Source organism: Hoplias malabaricus, chromosome 18 (assembly GCF_029633855.1).
Source record: "Hoplias malabaricus isolate fHopMal1 chromosome 18, fHopMal1.hap1, whole genome shotgun sequence".
Classification (NCBI taxonomy): domain Eukaryota; kingdom Metazoa; phylum Chordata; class Actinopteri; order Characiformes; family Erythrinidae; genus Hoplias; species Hoplias malabaricus.
Genome location: NC_089817.1, coordinates 17,386,540 through 17,411,092, shown reverse-complemented (window position 1 = coordinate 17,411,092; position 24,553 = coordinate 17,386,540). Strand labels below are relative to the sequence as shown.

At 36.0% G+C, this 24,553-nt stretch overlaps 1 protein-coding gene across 1 annotated transcript in view; it reads right to left on the bottom strand.

The window, feature by feature from the left end:
• b3glctb (beta 3-glucosyltransferase b) overlaps positions 1-24,191 on the bottom strand; it is a 42,768-nt gene extending 18,577 nt beyond the window's left edge. Inside the window, exons 1-6 of the mRNA XM_066651257.1 lie at positions 24,014-24,191; positions 23,754-23,800; positions 21,604-21,643; positions 19,688-19,797; positions 3,003-3,079; positions 1,113-1,224 (exon numbers count right to left, since the gene is read on the bottom strand). Of these exons, the coding sequence (XP_066507354.1) occupies positions 1,113-1,224; positions 3,003-3,079; positions 19,688-19,797; positions 21,604-21,643; positions 23,754-23,800; positions 24,014-24,071 (444 nt within the window). The 5' untranslated portion in view covers positions 24,072-24,191. The remainder of the gene's footprint in view (positions 1-1,112; positions 1,225-3,002; positions 3,080-19,687; positions 19,798-21,603; positions 21,644-23,753; positions 23,801-24,013) is intronic.
• Between the last annotated feature and the right edge of the window lie 362 nt (positions 24,192-24,553).

The window sequence follows — 24,553 nt, the reverse complement described above, 5'->3', positions numbered from 1 at the left end:
CTTAAAAGTCTTTGCTATTTTATGCTGGGTAACACCATTCTGGTATTGCTGCACTATGTTTCTGCGCAACAATGGTGGAATTGCTCAATTTCCTTTTTCCAGCCACTTATTGCTACTTGTCGCAACTTTTTTGGGATTTGTTGACACTGAAATTTTGAATCAACATATTTTTCCTTTAAAATGTTACATTTACTGAGATTAAACTTTTGATCAGTCATCTATGTTCTATTACGAAAAAAATATTGATATTTGCCATCTGCCAACTTTTTTGGAATCCGGTTTGTAGATTAAGTCAGATTAACATTTATTATCATTGTGCAGAGTATGAGTACAAAGTTTCAAAATCACAATTAGCATCTACACATAAATGCAAATTATAGTATTATTTAGAGATATGTACAAGAATTACTGTGTCAAATGATGCAATACAGTACTATGCAAAGGTTTTAGGCACCCTATTTTTTTTAGTACAAATTCTGTTACAGATATTTATTTTATGAATTCTTCATTATTGAGTCAGTACCAAAACATTTTAGATTTACTTTACCTATAATAATAATAATAATAATAATAATGTTACATAAAATAGTAATATATCTGTAAAGAAAGCAATGTATTAAAAAAGAGGTTACATGAAAAAAAAAAAACATAATGAAGACTCCTGAGTTTTTGCATGAAAAAAGAAAGTGTGACAATCCAACATCTTAAAGGAACTTTATCAGATTCTCCACAGACACACAGTAAAATTATCATCTAATTTCTTTTTAAATCTGTATAAACTGTACCTAGGACTAATAGTTAAGAAGAAAGGTGTTATGTAAACTTAGTATGAATCATATGCACAATGGTTGCATGTACCTTGACAGGTTGTGCTAAACATGCCTAATCCAATTATATAATGATTGGTAATGTGATTATTTTCCATTTTTACATAATCACTGTGTAGGAAATATGAATTCCCTGGACCTAGAAAGGGACTGGATTATAATTTAAATTTAAAATCCTATGCTTTAGAATAAGAAAAATGTGTGAGCTTAATTTAGCTATGGGGCACAGGCCCAATTGGGCCATGTATGATCAAGATGAGAAGTAAGCACTGGCTCCAAACTCACCCTCCCTGAGCTGAATTTGCTCAGCACAAGCAGCAATCTGGCCAAATCCACAACAGTTTCCTCTTCCAGAAAGAAGATCCAGGATGAACTACGGCAGTAGCCTTCAGCCAAACTGAGAAACAATAAAACAGATTGTTAAGTGTTGAAAAGGCTTCCACATTGTTTAACCAAACAGCAGCAAACCCAAACAGGTCAGATTTTTTGGTCCAATTCCTCGAGGCAGATTTAACAAGCCAAATTACATTAAGCAGCCTGAAAGGGGGATACATTCTATTCAGAAATCAGAAAACAGGCTACTTTCACCAGAAGCTTATTCAAATTAATTTGTCTGGAGAAATAAATTGTAGGTATGGGAATTTTAGTCAAAGGTTGTATTCAAATTTGTAATCCATTATTCGAAGTTAAACATTCATCATATTGTCACTGAAATATATGTTAAAGCCAGTCCACAAACCTATAGTTGTGTTTGATGAGGTGGTTGTAAATTTACCTATGAGAAAAACAGTCTATAACATAAACAAGGGCTCATCCAAGGCCTGTTTTGAAATCAAACATTATTAACCTTGTCTCATTGTAAATTTTGTTCATAAACACTGACCTACTAATAAACATTGAGTATGCTAGCAACAGGTTTAAAAAAATTCTGGTTGCAGCAACAAAAGACTGGTAAAGTTGTGTAATTCTACAAAACCAAATTAGGTTAATTGGCAACATGTCACTGAAAAGGTCAGATGGGCTGAAAGACTGCATGGACAAAGAGTAAAACAATTCAAGAATTGCATTTCTGAACTTAAAATGGTACAGAACATAAAGTTTTCATCATCTATGGTGCAAAATATCATTAAAGTTTCAAAGAATCTGGGGAAATCTCTTAAGTGCAAGGGACAAGGCCCAAAATAAGTATGGGCTAACTGTGATCTTCTGGCCCTCTGGTGTCACTGCATTAAACACAGACAGGTTCCTGTAAAGAAAATCACTGCATGGGCTCAGAAACACTTTCCAAATCCACATTGTGTGAGCACAAGTCATCAGTTAAAACTCACAAATTCAAAATAAATAAATAAAAAATAAAATAAAATACCACATATAAACAGGATAAACCTCTCTAGCCCAAGCCCATTTAAGATGGATTGGGGGAAATGGAAAATGTCCAGTGGATTGAAAAATCAAAATTTGAAATTCTTTTTAGAAATTGTGGATGTCACATCCTCTGGACTAAAAAAAGAACACTACCTTTAAGCTTGGTATAAGCGCACAATTCAAAAGAAAACATCTGTGAATGCATGAGTGACTTGGACATCTGTGAAGGCACTGTTAAATCTGAAAGATATATACAGATTTTGGAGCAACATGCTGCCATCAAGACATCAGGCAACAACATGGCTCCTTAGTAAAAGTGTCTGGATGCTAACTAGTCCAGACATGTCACCCATTAAAAACAATTGGAGCATTATAAAACACTACAATAGACCCAGAGCTGTTAAGCATCTGAAATCCTCTAACAAAAAAGAATTGGAAAACTTTCAGAATAACAGAAAATTCCTCAGTTCCCAAATGTTTACAGAGTGTTGTTAATAGGAAGAGATACAGTGGTAAACATGCCCAACATTATATTAATCAACATTAAAAATAGTCTTTTTACAGTTCCAGTTTAGATCATTTGCACATTGTTGCATTTGATTTTATTTAAGTCCCAACATTTTTTTTTTCAAAACTGACTCTGATGTCTGTTGTGGTGAAAAAAATGTACATTTAAGTGAGTTACTGTGTAGTACTGCCTGTTCTGTCCCTGACTTTATCATCTGTTTTAAGACGTAGGTTTATGGAAATGGTCTGTATGTGCACTGTGTGTGCCTAGGCTTCTTTACTTAGATTAAACGCTGCACTCACCGAGGCAGTGCTGGAAGAATTCCCCAGTTTCCACTGTATTCTGACAGCTCGTGGAGGAACACAACATCTGGTGAGCCCTGTAAAACACCACACACACACAGACCTGCTGATGCCTTTGATTCCCCTGGATAGTAGGCTTTTACTAATATTTACTGTTATTGTATTTGATTTTGTCACAGAAGTGTGTGTAGGATTTCTGACTAACTGGAATTATTGATGAAGATAAATGGGCAAGAGTATGTATAACTCCTCAGAGATTCAATCAGCTGTATAATCTGAAAGATTATTGCAGAGAGGGCAACAGGGCAAAAAAATAAAAATGAAACAAACAAAATAATGGCACAGTAGAAGGGCATCCAATAACATACATCGTCTGATGCTATATATAGTTATTATATGCTGCTTGTGGTTTTCATATCTATAATTGGTCAAAGTAATATATATTGTGATTATTTTTTCTAAATAATATTTAGGCACAAGTTTTGTCAGTTAATACCTGCATATGTGTTGTTCTAGCTTGAATGAGTGGCTATGAAAGTGTGTTTTTGTTGTTCAATTTGACAACAATATCTCAATAAGCTCAACAATAACAAATATACTGAACAATCACTGGATTGGGAAAATCTTGTATCTACACTCATTGTTCATAAAACTACAAAATGCTCATGTATAGTCAGTGGAGCTGGTAAAATGGACAATGAATGTAAATACAAGGTAGGTGTTCCTAATACAGTGAGATGATAATGAAATTAAATATGCAATTATTTGTCATTGTACAACAAAATGTGGCACATTTAACCCATCTGTAGCAGTGAATACACACACACACACAAGTGCACTACAGGTTGTGAACACACACCCAGAGAGGCGGGCAGCCATCCCCAGCACCAGGGAGCAGTTGTGGGTTCAGTTCATTGCTCAAGGGCACATCAGCCGTGGATTCCTACATTCCCACCTCCCCCCAACTTTTCCTGCCAGTCACAGGATTTGACTCTTCAGTCCTAAGCCCTCCTTTGTAAACATTAGGCCACGGCTGCCCACAGTGATCGTTCATTGTACATGTAGAAACTTGGCTTGTCAGTAAACATATAATAAATAATATATATATATTATAATAATAATAATAATATAATAATATAAAATAATAATATATTTATAAATAAATAAAAACATAATCTTGCTCAGTTTCTTCAAAAGCAGGGCAAGAAATGTTCCACATGTGTACGTAGTTTTAGTGGATTTTGTTAATTTCAGAAACTATATTGTTAAGAAAATAAGTGCTGTTTGAAATGGTGGTAGGACATTTTAGACACATCTATCTCATGCAGGATGGCCTTTACCGAGATAATTAGCTGTGAGAAGTGTCCATTCCTATCTGTCACGATGAAGAGAAGCTACTAAGGGGGCAAAAATTCCAAACCATACATTTGTAGGCTACCTACACCAATTCATAAGCATAAGCCCAGGAAAACAATACTCAAGTAATAATGAAACACTTTTGTCAGCATTTGCAAGACAAGGTAGACTATAAGTCCAAAGGTTTGTTGAATAAGTAACTAATAAGTAACTTCAGCTACCTTAAGCTGCACATATTGCTACCACAGATGTTCAGTTTTGCACAAAAAAATGATTAAATGATTCTGGCACATTTATCTATGCCATATAACCTTGTATGGTTGAGCTGATAAACAATGTGTGTGAAAACAAGGAGGTCCTTTTAAAGTTTTGGTAGATCTGTGTGTCACGGATCACGGGGCGGACGGACAGAAGCGGACACACTTGCTAAAACACAGGATTTTTAATATAGAAATATAACAAAACAAAGAGACTTAAACAGAACGAAAACAAACAGGGAGCCAAGCAGGCTAAATTAAACACGGGGAGCTAAACAAGGCAGACGGGACTGACAGACTAAAGAGTTAACAAAATAACGACAAAGGAAAAGAAACTATGACATGAAACAAGGACTAGGAAAACAATCACGGAGAAACTGTGGAGACACAGGGACAGACTATATAACACGACCAACTAGACATAGGACAAATGAGAAATGTTTGACAAGAGGATGTGAGACAAGAGGGCTTAAATACTAGACATAAACGAGACACACCTGGACAGATAACGAGGGGACAGGTTAACAAATGACAGACGAGGAGGCGGGACAAAGGCGGGACTAGAATAATAACAAACATAGCCATGTGCTAAAAGAGCACATGACCGGGGAAAACAGACATGACGAGACGAGGGCATGACACTGTGTATATATGCATACATATATTCACCACTATTATTGGTGAATACAGCCAAATTCATGTGAACACATTGTAGACACAGACGCAAAAATAAATTAATAAATAAATAAAAAAGGTAGACTATGAAATAGCTGCACCTGAGTTTATGATCACCATGTTTAACACAAAGACTGGAAGGGTACACAGCTTTGAAGGTACATAACTGTGTTCTCTGGAGTGAAATAGCACACAATGCTACCTTTGTTGAGTTACAATGGTGCTTGTGATTCAGAAGTAGTGCTGGGCGATATGAGTGCAAATCTATATCACGTTTAATTAATATATTTTACCACAATTACAATTATTCATTCATTCATTATCTGTAACCACTTATCCAATTCAGGGTCGCGGTGGGTCCAGAGCCTACCTGGAATCATTGGGCGCAAGGCGGGATTACACCCTGGAGAGGGCGCCAGTCCTTCACAGGGCAACACAGAAACACACACACATTCACTCACACCTACGGACACTTTTGAGTCGCCAATCCACCTACTAACGTGTGTTTTTGGACTGTGGGAGGAAACCGGAGCACCCGGAGGAAACCCACGCGGACAGGGGCAGAACACACCAACTCCTCACAGACAGTCACCCAGAGCAGGAATCGAACCCACAACCTCCAGGTCCCTGGAGCTGTGTAACTGCGACTGTGATATGCTCCAGTATTAAAGCTAGGATATTTTTCCTAACATTGCTGGGAGCTTGTTCCTTCACTTATTTTTTGAGCACTGTTTATATTTTGTCCGTGATTGTGCTTTGGTTGCTGAAACACATTTTTTTTTGTGTGAGTGTTTTTTTTTTGTGTTTACATTCGAATTTTCTTTGTTCAGTGTCGTCTTATTTATTGTCAAAACACAGCACGTCCAAAACACAGACGAGATGTTTTTCTTCAGTACAGGCTTCTTGAGTTCCTTGGTCGGCCTTAGCATTTAAGTTGCTTCCATGTGGCAAATGGGGAAGAATCATGCAAATTATGTGTGTTATGCTTGATGCGTGGTTTTAAAAGAACAGTAAATGAACATGCAGTGGGGACATAATAAAAAAGATGTATATAATTGATAGACAAGATTACGTCAATTAGAAGTTCTGAATGTTGATTTCGATTCATTTTTGATTAATTGCCCAGCCCTATCCAGAATTAATCATTCAACATCAGTACTTGACTTCATGTGAATTAAGAAATTCTCACAAGAAATGTTCCTCCATCTATTTTTGATAGACGTGTAGTGGCCATTACCGAAGTAAAAAAGGACAAATTCCCTACATATTTGTCAAGACTCCCTCTTTAGAAATATTTGTTCATAATTCACACTGCTAACATATACTATGACTATCTATGAAACAGTAATACACTAACCTACACACTGGTAATTAATGAGATTAACAGGTAATTAGATTCATTAGTTTCATATCTGCAATTCAGAGCAAAAAAGCCTCAAATAAACAACATTGATTTTTTTTATGAATAGAAACAAACTTTTACTTAAGTTGGACACATTTCAGTTTAGTTTTCTGTAACAGCCTTGTAACAGCCACAGCTCAAACTTGTGGCAAACACAGATCATTTGAGTGACTGGGCTTTCCGCATGGTAATCCTGGCACTCAGTATGCTAACTGGCGCAAGTCTAACTCTGGCTCATCTGATACTCATTTACATTCACAAGGTACCGGATTCAACCACAGAATCAAGCAGTGAAGCAAGGACAGCACAGAGTGGAATGTGACCACATCTGCACAGCCAAACAGGTGCCTTATGATGCTTTTGTAGCCTCAGAAAACAGCGAACCAGTGTCAAGCAGTAGTGTAGTACATTGTCAGAAAAAAAAAGGTATGGTACAGGTACAAACAAGTACTGGAAGTGAAATGGAGCATACAAAATCAATCAATATTCAAATATCAATATTTAATATACAACATGAATTGTGTTCCCTACCTAAAAGTACAGAATGTGTATCCTTGAGGTTACCACCACAGTGACAGTTTGAGATTAGAGTGTAGTAGCAATGTCAGATCCAAACTTCCCATTATATATATATACACATAAAATGGGCCTCCTTGGTGCACATTAAAACATCTCCTGATCGAAACTATCACCTTGTAGTGTTGGTCAGGCTTTTAAACTGCCCTGACCCAAAGGGCTATGCTGAGTGGAGTAAAGCACCTTTCTAACTATCTTGCAAAGATCACTGGTTAGCAGTCAAACTTAGCAGAGATCCTCATAATGTGTAGTAGCTATATGCCTCAGTAGAAAGGAGAGACTCATGTTTAAAGAAATGCCTCGCAATCTAGTTCCATATCCTGACACAAAAATCATGGATAATAAAGTCCATATTCCTTGTTTTCAAGTGTCATCTTGCCCTTTGGAATTGATTTAATAAATGTAGTGGTTAAAAGCTTCCCCTTCGAATTAGGACAACCCTTTAAGAGCCTTGTATGTCATCAGCAGCTCTGTCAGTCTGCAGTGATGTCAGAGGAGCTGTACAGTTTGCAACCTAGCTGCTGGACTTCTGCTGTTAAAAGCATTTGACAATTATATATTACCACACATCTGTAATATGAAGCTGAATTCAGTTGTTTGGTTTTAGAAACTTTCAATTCCACATTAAATATTGCAGTAGTGTGAGGTAGCAGAATGTAAATGCTTCACAATTTAAGGTGGAATGGGTGATTTACAAGCTAACTACTGAAAAATCTGAATACTGTTTGTGAGGTTTATGCTTGTTATGAAGTATGAAGAAATATATCAAGACTACATTAAAATAATGCAGTTGTTATCATATTCTTTAAAGCTTGTTGAGTGTTGGTTGGGTTGCACAAGGAATTCCTAGCACACCATATGGAGTGTGCCTCTTAAACATCTCCATTTAAGATCAAAGCCTTAGGGACATCTAATATGTAATGTTGCTTTTCCTGAAACATCCCTAGAGATTGTGACTTGGAATATCGTAAGTAAGAATTAAGGAAATCTGGCTGTGGTAAAAAATGGAATGAAACAGACTGATGTGCTGGGCCCCAGTAAATTTAAACAGATTGGCATTGGACACTTTAAATCTGATGACTACATGTTATACTACGCCTGGAAAAGATGAGCTAAGAAGAAACAAGCTTCTCGTTCATAATCAAAAAAAGCTTAAAGGCTTTAATGAAACACAAAGCAATCAGTCATTTGATCTGTAGTCTTCCACAAGACACCAACTGTTTTCCAGGTGTAGGCACAAACAACAGATGCAGAAGAAGTAGTTCAGTTCTATGAATGAGTGCGTTTGATCAAGACGTTTGATCTACAAGAGGCTGACGGAGTTACACTCTTAGAAAAAAAGACATGGTAGAGGTACATTATTGGTCACCAAAGGTAGTTTAAATGAACCTTTAAAGGTGCAACAGCAGTTTTAAAGCCATTACCTTCTCTTCTGCATAATCTTTCATTACAGAAATGTGTAAAATAATACAACATAAAATAAATCTTGTAGATTAAATTAGACATAATATAAACACAATTTTAGAATCTACAATTCAGTAAAGGTACTACCACAGTGAAATGTACAAAAAAAATCAAAATTTGACTGTTTACGCAAGAAGGTGAAGGAAAACTAAATATTGTCAACAATATCAATGGCAGGAGATGACTTGTACAGATCAGCAGTTACTAGCAAAAAAAATAATGCTCAAAAAAGTGTAAAAAGCTTCCCATGGCAACAAAAAAAAGGTAGGCTAAAATAAACGACAGACTATACATTAAATATTGCTCAAAAACATAGGAAGGCTAAATCAAAAGGACTAAAGGGGACTAAAGAGGATTACTTATTGGACTCAACTGAGGATTTCAATGCTCTGACAGAATAGACAAAGAAAGGCACTACAATGGTACTTGCAAGCATACAGAATCTGAAAATACTGGGAGGAACCTGATCAGCTTTCATAAAACTACATAAGCTAAAGAATTATTTAAATCTCTAACTGAAATGCTGGAAGATGTTCAAAAATTCATGCTCAGCTATGCAGAGAGAGAACACATAGACCAGTATTGTACCATGAACATCAAACAGAGTGACAGCTGTTAATGTCTATGCCTTACTGCCCTGAGCCACAGAAGATGTGAAGGGGGGCTAGATCGAGTGTAGTGAAAATAACTGAATGGCAGAAAATTTAAAAGCATTATCTCAGCAGGAAAGGAGGTGAAAATCACTGGAACACTAAAGAATGCTGGAACAGCACTCATTTTTAAACTGGAAAACTGTAAAAAAAATATCTCAGATATTCCATAGTTATGCAGACTTGGACATAAAAATAAAATAAAACCCCACAATTTTCTCAGAAATAATTTGGAACCTTGAAATTGAGGTTGACTATGGTCCAATGGAACTTAAAACTTAATGTTAGAAATGGTAGTAACCGGAATCGTATAACCTTTAACAAACATGCTTGTCTAGATTTTTCTTTCTGATTTCCTGAGACAACTCTCTCTTTTGCTTTCTGCGGTGTATGTTCATTGTGGTGTACAAGAAGATACTAAACAGCAGAGTGATTACTTTTCTCCATTAAACTGACAAAATGACTGATTATGAAATTGAGGGTGCATAATATTAATTAAAGAAGTTAGTTACTTGGAAATATTACTATATTACAATTATATCTATTTATTTTCTAATAGTTTTGTCCAGGCTGTTGTAGAATATATTTGTAGAATAAGCAATCGTCACTTTTCACACTTGCTTGGCTTTATTCTATGACATACCAAAGGCATGCTGTTAAACACAAGAAAATTGCTTTTAATTCCATCACTTTTCAGGAGGAAATAAGCATGGTTTCAAATAAAGCTGGATGATATGGACAAAATTAATATCACATTAAATTTCTTAATTTCAGTCAATACAATACAATCCTGATGTCAAAATGAACAAAGCCACAGAAAAGCTGCCAAGAACAGAAAGCAACATTACCACTAACTTTAAAAACTTTAAACTAACTTTAAAATAGAGTGCAATGAACTGATGGCAGTGCCCTGTAATAACTGTTAGTCAGTGACAGGTGCTGTAAATAAAATATATATTAAAATAATAAAAATGTGTATAAAATCATATCATTGTTATGATTATACAAATTGAAACATTTTATATCGCATTATATATTGATATTGAATTATTGTTCAGCACTAGTTTCATAGGAGCTGTAATTTTACCAACCAATATGTCCATGTCTGTATTAAGTTATTTCAATAGGATCAAATTAAGTTATGTTAATCACACAATGTTTCTTCCTATAGTAACAGGCAAAAAAAATAGTGTTGTTTGAGTCTAATTACAGTATTCAAAAATGTCCCCCAATCTGATTCTATGATGTAAATTGGCTTTGACACCATGAGTCCTGTTAGATCTCGAGCAGCTTTTGGTGCTTCTTGCTAGCAGTGCTTAAGATCAGGGATGTATCCTTGTTTCTAGTGTTTCAGAAATCACATAAGTAAATGCATTTGACTTAAAGGTGGCCACATTAAGTAGGTCTTACATGTATAGCTTCCAAGATTTAGAAATTCACTGTCAGATTTATATTACATTTCTACCATTAAAATCATTAGCAAAAGTTCCTGATGATTATCTTTACTAATACAAAAACTTTAACTTTATTTGAAACAGACACAGAGAAATTGAACTTGGTTACCTCAAAAAAAAAAAAAAAACAAACAAACAAAAAAAACACGTCTTTCTACATTTTTTCAGTGCTGTGAAGTGATGTTCATATGTTTTAGCTCATTTCTTATCTTCAGTCATCTGTTTTGGGTCTTTGTATACATGTGCGCATAACAACAAACTTTGACATGATTCAGTAAACCACCACCCAAACTATCACCTTTAGTAAGTATAACAAAAAGAAAAAAAATTAAAAAATAAACTAATTTTATTTTATCACAGACTAAAGTGGTCAGAAATATGTATTTTGGATAAATGCATGTAGGACCAATTTATTTTGTGAAGGCAAACCATACAACTCCTATCAATCAATAAATTCATAAGCTTTAATTGTTTTATCCATGGCCGGTGGACATTCTTTTTTTTTAACATTAAATGCATTAATGTTTAAATGAATTTAAATGTTTAATGCATTAATGTATTAAATGAGTCAAAAAACTCCATGAACATAAGTGAGAAAACAGAAAGAGAAAAAAAGAGAAAACAAGTGAGAGGGGTCCTGTGATTATTTTCTGTGTGAATGTATTAAACTGTTTTACTTTTAAATCTATCACTTATAAAACTATTTAGCATGCTGAAATACTTTTCAGCATGCTGATATGTTGCTTCTCCAAAATGAAGTAATGGGCTGGATGATCTGTCTACGCTAACTCTAAGACCTTTTCAAATTTATAGAAGAAAGGGAAAAAAACCCTGAGCTGAATGCTTGAGTTGACCACAAAATCGGGCTCCAGAAAAAGCCAGTAAAGTTCAGAGGAGCCTTCCACAAGCCGTGCGTAAAACTGACGAGAATGAGAAAAAGCTTGCACCACCATATGGGTGATAGGCACCACCCATAATGTGTGTTTTGGTGTGATGTTCTGGCAAGTGAGAGCTTAAAAATCAGTCAAAATGAAAAGGCGTCTAGAAAAAAGACATTGTGATCAAGTGGTTTGTGAGAGAGAGAGAGAGAGCGAGAGAGAGAGAAAGAGAGAGAGCGAGAGAGCGAGAGCAAGAGCTCTTGCCAACCATACCCAAATGGTTATTTCTGCTGGTAAGTGTTACAGTCCGTCCTTCTAGTAGTTTTTAATGTACACAGGGGAATCAAGCATAAATACAGCAACATATTATTTACAGTGAACACAAGTGTTATTTCAAACAGGCACCCACAATTACTTTCTCTGTAACCTCATATTTTTATTTTGACTCTGTGAGCCACATTTATTGGCTTATTATCCTTGAGCCCACCAAATAAGGGTAAAATGTTTTGTTATATGGCCAAAGCATAGGGTTGTAATATTGCATCAGGGTATTTTTCACTTCCATAAACCTTCTAAGCAGACATCAGAGAATATTTAAAGCATCTCGTCCCTCCTGTTGAGAATCAAATATAAAATATGAATTAAAAGAAAACCGAACACTTTCCCATCCTTGAGGCTGGTTCGTGTGGAAAAAAATAATGGCTAAATGATTAGAGAAAGTGTTACAAAGCTTTGGGAGATTCTAGAATGTTCTGCATTGTTTTGGGAGATTTCAGACATCCCTTGCCGTACACTCCTGTGATGACTATATAAAAGCAATGAACAAACAGAGGGATTCCTTGAGGCTTAATAGTGTGATAAAACTACAGTAAGGCAATATGAAAATGTGAAGAAAGTGTAGGAGATTAAACAAATGGATGAGATGGAGAGTGAGGAAAAAGTAGGTAGAAAAGCATGCTGCAAAGAGTTCCGCAGAGAAAAAAATGTTAAAAAAGATGTTAGTGCTGGGAGGACTAATATGGAGGTCGTAATAAAAGAAGGACAGCATGTAAGACAGAGCCTGCTGACAGTAAAGGGAGATGGTGAGTCATAGAGAGAAGCCCCCCACTCACCCGGATGAATGCAAGGAAAAAGACAGAACATAAATTACATGAGCTGGCAAAAAAGATAGAAATTAAGAATGTAATGACAGTTTTGTGACTCTAGTTACAAACAGTTGAACTTGCGTCATGAGCTTCTTGCATATGCATGTTACTTACAACTCCAAAAACTGCTGATCAGCTGCGCTGTAGCCCTCCATGCATCATAGGCATTGCTAGAATATCATCTCTGAGTGGGCACTGGGATAATTTGGGTGGCCAACAATGATAATATTGCTTTTCCTAAACAGGATATGTAATCATGTGCAGAGCTTATAGGAGCACTCAGCAGCAGTTTGCACTCATGCACTTGCCATAAACAAGGACAGTGCCAATAAGAAAAAAGCAACTACCAACTACCACTATTCATAAACAATATAATAAACAAGACACAGGTTAAAATACTAAGAGGAGGAAGAAGGGTAAAATAGAACAAGACCATTCTCAAACAACAGCTATAACAGTGATTTTCATTGGAAGGGCAAATGATTCCTCGGGATGGGCAATGCTCACCCACTCCACCCCACTGGTAGACACACCCCTGCCATGCATAACAAATTACAACAGGCATTAATGAAGTTGACATGGAATCATGAAAGACCCTGATCTTGACTGCCCCAGTGGTGTTACACAACCAGGAGCTTATGATCAGCAATGTACACAATGTCTACAAAGTCAAACTTGCTGCTCCTGACAATCTTGTCCTATCATGTACAAGAGGACACTGATGATAATTTACATGTTTCATTGCATATCTGTTTTCCTGCCAAACATGTTGCATCTGAAAAGGTTATCAACTGTCCCATCTGAGTTAAATTGGGTATGTATCAGCATACAACACATAAAAGTGCATAACCGTGGTACTTCAGGTTCAGGGCTGAGAACCACATTTCCAATTGTACCGAAAAGAAAACTTTTGAGTGGCTTTACTCAGCTTGAAATTTGAATATACTTACAAAAATAGTAGAAAGCAATATATCAAATGCCACAGATGTGGCAGATAATGATCAGTTAAAAGTCTTTTTAGGTTGAAAAGCTTTTAACCACTGCTATCATATTTTTTTGCTACTACAAATGGTTTGAGTGCAGACCATTCATGGATTTTCATCTTGCCTATTTCACCCATTATGAAAATTGGTGCAAAAGCAGTTAACAAGATTTAGAGGGAATGATTAAGCCTCACGTGGATGCCCCAGAAATTTTAATGAATAGTCTATCCTCACCCATGCTGAGCAATATATATAAAACAGAAAGTCAGTTCCAAATGATTTATTACTGCTCTCAAACTGTTATGGTGCAACTTTACTTATTAGAAAACACATTTTTGTTAATTTCGTATTTGAAATTAAACAGTACAAAACATGACATTTAACAGTAAAACTTGTCAACTCATACACTCATAAAACTGTGGTATGGACAATTTAAAACTAGAAATGTTCCAACAGACATCTTAAAAAGACCTCTTTACAAACTAAATCCAGGAAGGTCACATTGCTTTGCGAACAACAACAGATTGCAAATACCCAACACTAAAACCAGGTAAACCAGGTCAGGCAAAGTGATAAACATTTATTATCTAATTACACTGGCACCTGTCAAAAAGTTGGGATATTATAGGCAGCAAGTAACAGTCCGTTCTAGAAGCTGACATGTCGGAAACAAGAAAATTAATTGCCAAGCACAAGGGCCTGAGTCGAATGGTTCAGATAATCTCTGAGACAGCAGATGTATTTGATGTTTCCAGTTTGCAGTAGTTATTAAAGTCACAAGAAGGACATTTGGTGAAAAGGTGACAGGGTGACTGGCCCTTAAGGCTCAAAGACGAATGTGGAGAGCATGGGCAGTTTGTGTGTTAGGGCATTGGGTTGACGCACCACCAAAAGGAAAAGGAATTACATTTTTCTGTCACCTTTTACTGCAGTATTATAGAAACTCTACCAGTCATAGATGCTTTGTCCTGACTCATAGTCCATAGAATAAGAGAGTCCATTCAGCACCAGGTTTTGCTATATAAAGTACTGCCTCTTTTGGGCTATTTCAGTATTTCTGAAAATCACCCTGACAGCTCTAAAAACTCTAATATTTAGGCTATTTTTTGAATGGCAGAGACTAAAGTGAAATCTTTATGGGTTTCTCATACTGCCTCATCAAACTGTCTAATTGGCTAGCTTTTCATTTGCCCACTGAACAAGTCCCCTTAGCTGTCATCACAACTGACACACAAGAGATCTGGCAAGATTGATGGCTAGCCTTTCTGGCCTGATGACACAGTAAAGCTACTGTGGCACAAACTGCTAAACTATTTAATGCTGGGTATCAAAGAAAAGAATCGGTGCAACCAAACTGCATTGCAGTTTGCAACATATGGGGCTGTGTAGCAGACCAGTTAGAATACCCATGCTGATCTATGTGAAACCTGGCATGACAATCGACAATCCTGTGGATGTTACTCCGATACACAATATCTACCTGAACATTATTGCAGGCCAAAAACATGCCAAATGGCCATGGCTTCCCCTACACCCTTGAGGGGGGTGCCAGTCCTTCACAGGGCAAAACACACACACACACACACCTAAATACACTTTTGACGAAAAAATAAAAACCTAAAATATTGCTTTGTTTTGGTCCAGTAATTCAGAGTATAACTGACCATAAAACCCAGAACCTATAGATCTAAAACACACACACACACACACACACACACACATACATACATACATTATATATATATATATATATATATATATATATAAAATAAAAAATAATAATGATAATAATAATAATAATAATAATAAATTTTATTTTCACAAGGAATTCATAAGTCACAAGGAAGCATTCTGTGAAAATTACTGGAGGAGACAATACACTCCTCTCCAAATACCTGAAGTGATGAGATTTACCCACCCCTTAACCTATGCCTATGGTTGCCGTCTATAATTTTCAACACACCATTTTCAACTCTAAATATAACTCTAAAATAGTTGCTAAATTTTTAGACAGGTTTGTGGGAGCAGTAAAGAGATAAATATGCAATGAAACTTACAAAAAATTATGACCACACATTCCTTGAGAATAGCAAAGAAGAATTGTGAGGAGCATCTGGTTAGACTTTACAGACATGCCAAAGGACACTGCTTTGGAGAAAAGAAGAAATATTTGTACTTTCAAACTCTAAAGTTCTTGAGTGATTGTGCATGTGTAGGTGGCAGGTAGGTAGACTGTGCAAATCGATGTCCAATGTGGAAACAAGGAAACAAATATCCTCAAACAGTTTCCCTTGCTTTCTGTTAAGCAAACAGGATCAACTAAATAATAAGGAGTCAGTTTCCGATCTTTAAAACCAAAGGCCGGAAAGATTGTATACACACATACTTCACTAACAAAGCATTGATTATTGATTATTCCATTATATATATATATATATATATATATATATATATATATATATATATATATATATATATATATATATATATATATATATATATATACATACATACATACATACATACATACATACATACATACATACATATATATATATATATATATATATATATATATATATATATATATATATATATATACATACTCTACTCATACAATACATCCTCTGTAGCTTGTACCTAACAGAAACGTCTGAAATATCTGCCTGTATCTTTTAGGATAGATTTGAATGGTTTTTTACGTGTTTTAAAATGACTAAATTCACCCTGTGTACCTCACAAAATGTCTGCCTTATGTTTATGTTCCACAATCTTAGATCTCCAGGCTCTCTAGTCTTCTACAAACACCTGTGCTAATATACAAAAAAAAAGGGGTGAGATCTATTTCTATCACTATGTTCCTAAACAATGGAACACAGAGCCAGGTTTTATTAGGCAGTCAAGCTTGCCTCAAACTAGAGAAAAGTAAACATCTCTCTTTAATTCAGCCTTCAAATAAAACAAATCTAATTTTATATATAATATATATAAAATTATATATAATATATATAAAATTATATATAATATATATAATTTATATTTATATATATTTTATATATATTCATCTTTTTATTTGTTGACCTATTTATTGCTTCAAATATAAAGCAACACTTTATGCTCCTGGGCTGCTCCTACAGTTGCAGAGTGTAACTCAAATTGACAGCACTGCCCTAAAATTGAGAGAGGGGAGAGCCCAGAGCAGCAATGACAGAGGCTCTATTCTTTCTACTACATGTCACTGGAGAATCACAATTATTTTTTGAAGCTGTAATTTAAGGTATAAATTCTACATTTTGTTTCTTTAAATGTATACGCTAAACATTTATCCACGTATTTGTTTCATATTTTGCTGTAAATATACAGTAACAATAATAGTTCAGAAAACAAATTCTTTGTTTTATTCATTTACTCTTAAACTTCAGGTAGCACAGCATATATTGGATATTGGATTGTTAAAAAAACTACATGACACCTACATAACCCTTTATGTCACTTGACATACACAACCTTGGAGGCTGAGCCTTCTCCAGACTTGCTCCATGCATCTGGAACTCCCTCCACAAATTCAACACTCTAACGCTCTATCACTATTTAAATCCAACACACCTGTTTTCTGCTGCGTATAACCTCCATCTTTCCTGAAGCTTTGTGTTATTATATTATACGCTAACTATTTTTTTGTCTCTTACATGTAATCCAATTCCCATTGTAATCAGCGTGTTTGGGTCATTTAAAAGCACTTTATAAATACCATTTATTATTATTATTATTATTATTATTATTATTATTTACATTAACCTATTTTATTTTTAACATTTATAGAGACAACTTTGGTGTGTCTTTGAGAATCAGGATTATAGCCAAACAGAGATCATTCACATAAAAATGCAAAGTTAAAGGCTCCCATGGTGCATTTAAAACAGGTTTACATCCAATGTACTTAAGAATAAATGAAGAACGCTTCATCCAATATTGTCTAGTCAATGTACCCATGTCTAACACTTTAACACAGAGTGCCTACTGAGGTGGATCCTCCGAAAATGTTTGTGAACTTAGGTCAGAAACTCCCGTTTCACACTGAAATTGCCAGCACCAGCTTTAGGCCAGATCTCATTCTCTGGTCTGAATTTCAGTTATGTGTCTTTATTGCAGGGTTATCACTCCCTTAGGAGGATGGTGTGGTTGAGGGAAGTGAGCAAAAGAGACTGCAATTCTGCAACCTCGCAGCAGAAGCCAAGAAATTAAAGTCAGCCTGTGTCCAACTGAACAGTTTATCAACAACAGAAGGTGGCAGTTGAGAGGAGCATGGTGGTGCAACAGGTAGTGTTGCTGACACAGGTTTCCAAGTTCCTGCAGTTGTGAGCTCAATCCCTGCCTTGGGTCACTGTCTGTAAGGAGTTTGGTGTGTTTTTCCTGTGTCTGTGTGGGTTTCCTACGGGTGCTCTGATTTCCTCCCACAGTCCAAAAACATACTGGTCGGTGGCTTGCCCGTACAAAATTGCCCATATTATGAGTGTGATGGACTAGCACCCTGTCCAGGAACCAGTGATTCCCTCCTCGACCTTGAACAGAACAAAGCTGTTACAAAATGAATGAATGAATGACCACAAATGTAGATGTGTCCCAAATATCTCTAGCAGTGTCTGCTCAACAACGGAACATCCCCAGCCATCATTGGTCATTAGGGACAGCAAGACCCTTTAATCAGTCAAAGGTTAGCTGAGGTGCATCTAAGCCTGGTGTTACACAAGTAAGTACAAATGGATCTGTTTCTTCAAAACCCAAAATCAGCATTCAAAGTCCCTCCAAATACTGCAACAACGCCTCCCCCTACTGTTCTGTACATGAGGAAAGGCAAAGCTCTTGGATTACAGCCTCTCAACAGAAGCATGACTGCTCCTTCAATTCAGCTTTTGACTTTCTCCTCTTAGTTTATATTCAATACATCAAAGCCTACTTCACCTTGTCATTGATCAACATTTGATGTAGATTTTAACAGGGATGAACTGCAAATTTTTGAGGGAAAATGGTAAAGTTTGTTATGCGGCACATAGAAACCGAATATGTTAATTCTGGTGCACACTACTACTCTCTTCAATCCTTTATTTATGAGCGTGGTTTCAACATATTCCATTGCTATTGTAAGATTTTAAGTCCCCATGCTACTATTCACTAAATATTCAGATTATCTTTCAGAATCTTTGATGCAAAATACCTTCAGGGTGCACAATTTTTCATGCCATTTACAATATTTATTATTATTATTTTGTTATTCAGTCCCTCTATAGTTCTCTTTCTGACACTGTATGCAGTTGACTGATGCCAAGTTTACTAACTTCAACAAGAGGCTACCATTGACAGCTGATGTTAAGAACTGTGGCATTCAAGATTTTGCGATGGAAACTATTTTTGAAAAACACAAGCAAATGGTTGCATTGGGCGTATTTCACAAACACGCTTTTATAATAAATCAATCGTATGCAAATGCTGAAAACTTGTCTTTAGAATTAAAGTCAAGTAAATTTAATTGATGTGGCCCAAGGTCCTGAGGAAGTGCTTTGAATCAAACATTTGCTCAGTTCCGGGAGTGCTATCCTGAACACAGCAGATGGTGCCTTATAGTAAATGTAAATATGACTCCCGGGGCTGTATCTGCAGCTTTTGTTCTGTCACAGCATCCAAAAGAAGACCATAAATAAGGATTGTCTACAGTGTGACATGCAAATGCTCTATCTGCATTCAAATAACATACAGTGGATGCTAGAAAGCTAAACATAAATCTGTGAGATATAATCCAAGACAACTGGTGAGCAGTAAACCGTGTGAGCACAGGATGTGCTAGTACCTGTTTAAGACTTTGTGCTTGGTGGAAAAGATGTGCTTTCCTCTGCTCTGCCCTCTGAATGTGGTAGGAGTTTTTCTGGCTCTGAATTACAAATACAACCTCTCGGAGAGCTGCAACACAGGGAGGGAGAAAGTGAAACACAGAGGGTGTGAGAGACAGAAAGAGAGAGCTTAGACGTAATGAAGGCATGCGTCCACAAAAACTACTTTTAGTCTTATTTCCAACACCTCATCAAACATTCTCCAAAACCCAATACGCTTCTCATAAACTGGAAATTGACTTAGATCTGTATGTATAAAGATGAAACAAATCTCTGATGAGTATAAGTAATAAATGAGCTGAGTCCTCTTAATGAAATTCGACTGGAAAATTGCTACATGAATTTAGTAAACTGATAATGCATTGCCTAAGACCAAAAAAAAAAAAAAGACAAGAACATTACAACACTGCAAGAGACTCACAAATGTGCAACATTTTAAAAAGTCTTTAAATTTTTGTAGACAAATGCCCTCTATATTGTTTTTATACAGCCAATGACCTGGTCAACACAAGATATTTGCTACTGACAATAGGACACTGCTACAATTTCTGTATTTTTATATAAAACATCCTTCTACCACCCTAAAATTACTATCTGCAAGACTAAAGACATGACTTAAAATTTCTTAACAATTTTAGCCATTTTACTTCATTTCGATTCACTACACTCTCAGAAAAATTGTCAATGTGGTGGTACCCTCAAGGCTACATTTCAGTATTTTCAGTTAGAGAACATAATTGTACCATGTTCTATAATAACTGTAGATTTTAATGTTGTGTTAATTTCATATGGCCCCTTTTCTAATGAAAGCTTACAAATATTCACCTCTCCTTCTGGAGAAGAGAATATAATGTACTTTTAGGGATCAACAGCTGGACTTTAAAACCACTGCTGTACCTTTAAAGATACTTTAAACTGTTTGTACCTTTAGTGACAATAATGTACCTGCACCGTACCTTTTTTTCTAAGAGTGTATCATCAAAGACACAGCTTGCAATGGGGTATGTTCTCTCCACAGCATATTCAGTCTAATAAAAAAGGTCAGCCTGAAGAGGACAAGAAGCTTACAGACAGTGCCCCATGCATTTTTAACCTCTAAAAATAATTATTATTATTGTGTACTATACCATATTGGTATCTTTTTTAGGGTCTAACATTGTTACATCTGTAATTGTATACCATAATCATACCAATAACAGTTGCAGACACTAACAGCAAGTTAATAGCAAATAATTCTGATAGTGAGTTAATCTCTCTGGTCTTTTTCTACCTGTTACATTATGTGCTCCACAGCAGCAGGTCTGGTGCCTCTGTAACCAAACACAGCCTATGCTAAATTTCTGGTAGCATTTGAAATGTTGGACAAAAATCCCACAATGTGACACTGCTATGTCAAGTAAAAAAAAAATGTGTGGAAAAAGGAGCCAGATGTTCAGCTGCACAATCATGTATAGTGTAAATGCACCTTTAAATGTACAACAGTGGTTTTAAAGTCCAGTTGTGTTCCCTAAAGGTACAATACATTCTTTTCTCCAGAAGGGGAGGTGAATATTTGTAAGATTTCATTACATGACTTTTTACATTTACATTTTTGTACATTTAAATAAATTAATATAAATTTTGGAGATTAAATTGGGTGTACCCTTGAGAAATATACCACAGTGACAGGGTACTATTAAATTATACATTAAATTGTTAAAAATTGTTAGATTCTGTTATTCTTAGACAAATGCAGTAACATAATCCAATGTAATCCAAATAGCAATAAATAATTCTGTTTTTGATCATTCATTAAATAAGTGAAATATTTATGAGAAAAAAAAATAATAATAATTTAGTAGGAAAATGGCCTATACCTGTACACAGATTAACTCACCAATTAACTGGTTTACAGGCCACTGTTGGTCCACTGTTCTCTGTGGAAAAAAAGAATTCAGAACTTCATGCCAAAAGCCTGAATATCCTATAATCATTCTTAATGTTTTAATTATAGTTAATTAATTGCCTTAATAATATTGGGGGGGAGGGGGATTTTCTAAACAAACATATAAATATATCATAAATCATCCATTATCATGGTATGGTATCCCATTGGTAAATTTCTCAGCAATATAAGGAGCAATAAGTAATTTTTGTAAACATTTTTGATCACTTTATGAAATGGCCATCACACAGTCTCCCAGTGTGTCACACACACCAGTCTCCCAGCCTGGATATTTCAGAAATTACAAAACCTCTTTTAAACTTGGACACTCACACAGGAAGATCCACTCTATGGGGAAAGTGTTTCGTTGATGAATAACTAAACTATTCCATATGTCACTTCATTTGAGTTGCACTTTATAGAAAAAAAATGTTAAAATAACACAATCACTTTTATTAATATATGACGGTTTTGTTGTTAAAATGACTAATTGCTTACTCTTTTAACCATTTTTGACTAGTTTTTATTACATCTCAGCAATGGAATTGAGCGGACATTTAGGGGAATCAGCCCTGTCCCACATGGTGCAACGAAAGCCAGCAGTTCACATCTGCATGTGCATGTGCATGCAAGGACCCTGAAGCTGCAGGGTGTCCCATTTCTAACTTCTGATAGTAGCCAACTGCAGAGCCAAACTTTCAACTCCTTTACAAGTGTGCCTCTAGTGGTTCATTTAATGTATTGAACAACAATTTCAGATCCACATTCCTTTACAAACATAACTCTACAAGACAAAAGGGGAGTGTGTATGTAAGATTGTTAAGGGTTTAGACTGTGACATTAAATCCGGAGCTATGTGCCCTTCCCTTTATCATACATTGAGGACACAAAAACTTTAAACTATCCATTAAATGAACACTTACACACACACACACACACACACATACACATACACACACACACACACATACATACATACATACATACATATATATATATAAAATTAAGACACAAATGACCAATGCCAATCCCTCATTCAAATATGAGCAAAGCAATCTGCAGCAATGAGGTTAAATTACAAAGCTGACATAAAAACGTAGTTAGATAAGTGTCGTATTTTCTTATACTTGGGTTGTTTTTTTAGTTGTAGAAGCACGCTCATTAAAGAGTTGAATTTTTGTGTCTGAAAGTCTCGGTCAAACCACTAGATGAGCCACTAAATGTGCATTCACAAAGTTGATAAACAAGAGGGTTTAATATTATGGATCATTTTATGAAATGGGCCACTACAGGCAGAGTCATAAACTGAGGGGGTTTATTCAAAAGTGCAGAGCACAAAATGGGGTGCTGCAGCTTTGCAGTTACATAATTCTCTTCATTTTTCCAGTCAGAGGGCATGTGAGTGCCCTCTATGCACCCTCTATGCAACCTTACTGCAGTCTTCAGGGATGCTGGTGCAGCTGAGTCCTATTACCCAAAATTACAAAATGACAAAAGAGTCAGAATGGAGAGGTTAATTTAAAAGGAACACAAGGTGAGATTTGGTTGTGTTGCTCGTGGGCTTCCCCCAGAGTTGCAGGTTATAGTTCACATTTACAGCACCACCCTGAAATCAAGAGTGGGGGGTGGGGGATGGTTTTCATGAACCCAATGCAGCTACAACAGAGACACTACTCTCCCTGTTACAGGTCAGTGGATCGTCACAATGATTTTGGAGCTAAAAATACTACCTAGTGTTCCGTTAGGGACCTCTAGCAACATGGCAATGAAAAGGGTATTTATATGTGAATGTAAATACATTTATTAATTTAAATTGACACTAAGATGGATTATGTTTGTAATCTGTATTGAGCCACTGTGTATTTATAAGAACACAAAGGCACTGTCAGAGCATGCCAATCACACAAGTATATCCCAAATGCTCATGTCTAGACCAAGCGCCTGTGGGGTCATTTGCCCTAAAGGTCTTCATGTTGTTGATGTCACCAAATTGTAGACTTTTATGAGAACCACAGGCCTCGATCTGGGACTGGGATAAAGACACTGTCAGCTCCAAGAAAAAAAAATAAAAAATAGGAGAAGTTGGAGAAGCTGTTTCTCACTTGAGAGCCACCTGCTGTCACATCATGAATGGAGCAAAGGAGAGCAACTGTTGAAAGAAAGAAGATACTGATGTTTAGCAAAGGACAAATAGACACACTCAGAACATGTTAATGAAAGGATATAAGAGTAAAGGTGACCACAAATGAAAAGAACCACAAAAGAGGGAACTAGCCTCGTCGGCACAGAGAAAACGCATTTGCTGTTTGTGAATGGGTCAGTGGGTGTATCAGTCACTAGCTTAGCTTCCGACACTACTCACCAAAACAGAGCAGAACACAGGACAAAACATGAATTCGACATCCTTCAAGCTCAGCCATAGTCGAACTTCACCGCTGTGAACAGAAAATTTAAAGTCTGCGTTATCAAGGAGCATTTATATGAGCAATATATCCACAAAGCTGTAATGATAGTACTGAGTCCTCCATGATGCCGAGAGAATTAGTGCGTAAACAGCGGCCTCTAGTGATCAGCTGCTGCTACATTACATACAGTACAGCGCATGACTTCGGCATACAGTTATACACTTCCACTTTCGAAGAAAATATCAGTTAAACTAGCAGCTAAGGTCAGTTCAGTAATCTATTAAATCTATCTTTCTATATTAATACATTTTTTGAGAGTAAAGTCGTTGAACTGATGCAAAAATGCGCGTTCAAAGTGCTTTCAAGAGAGGATTTGAAATAAGAGTAACCAGGAATCACGAATCAGGGAAATTATTATCAGTTGTATTTACTGTCCACACCAACAGAGAACGTATATGATTTATAACAGATTTAGAACAGTAGTGTTATGATGAATT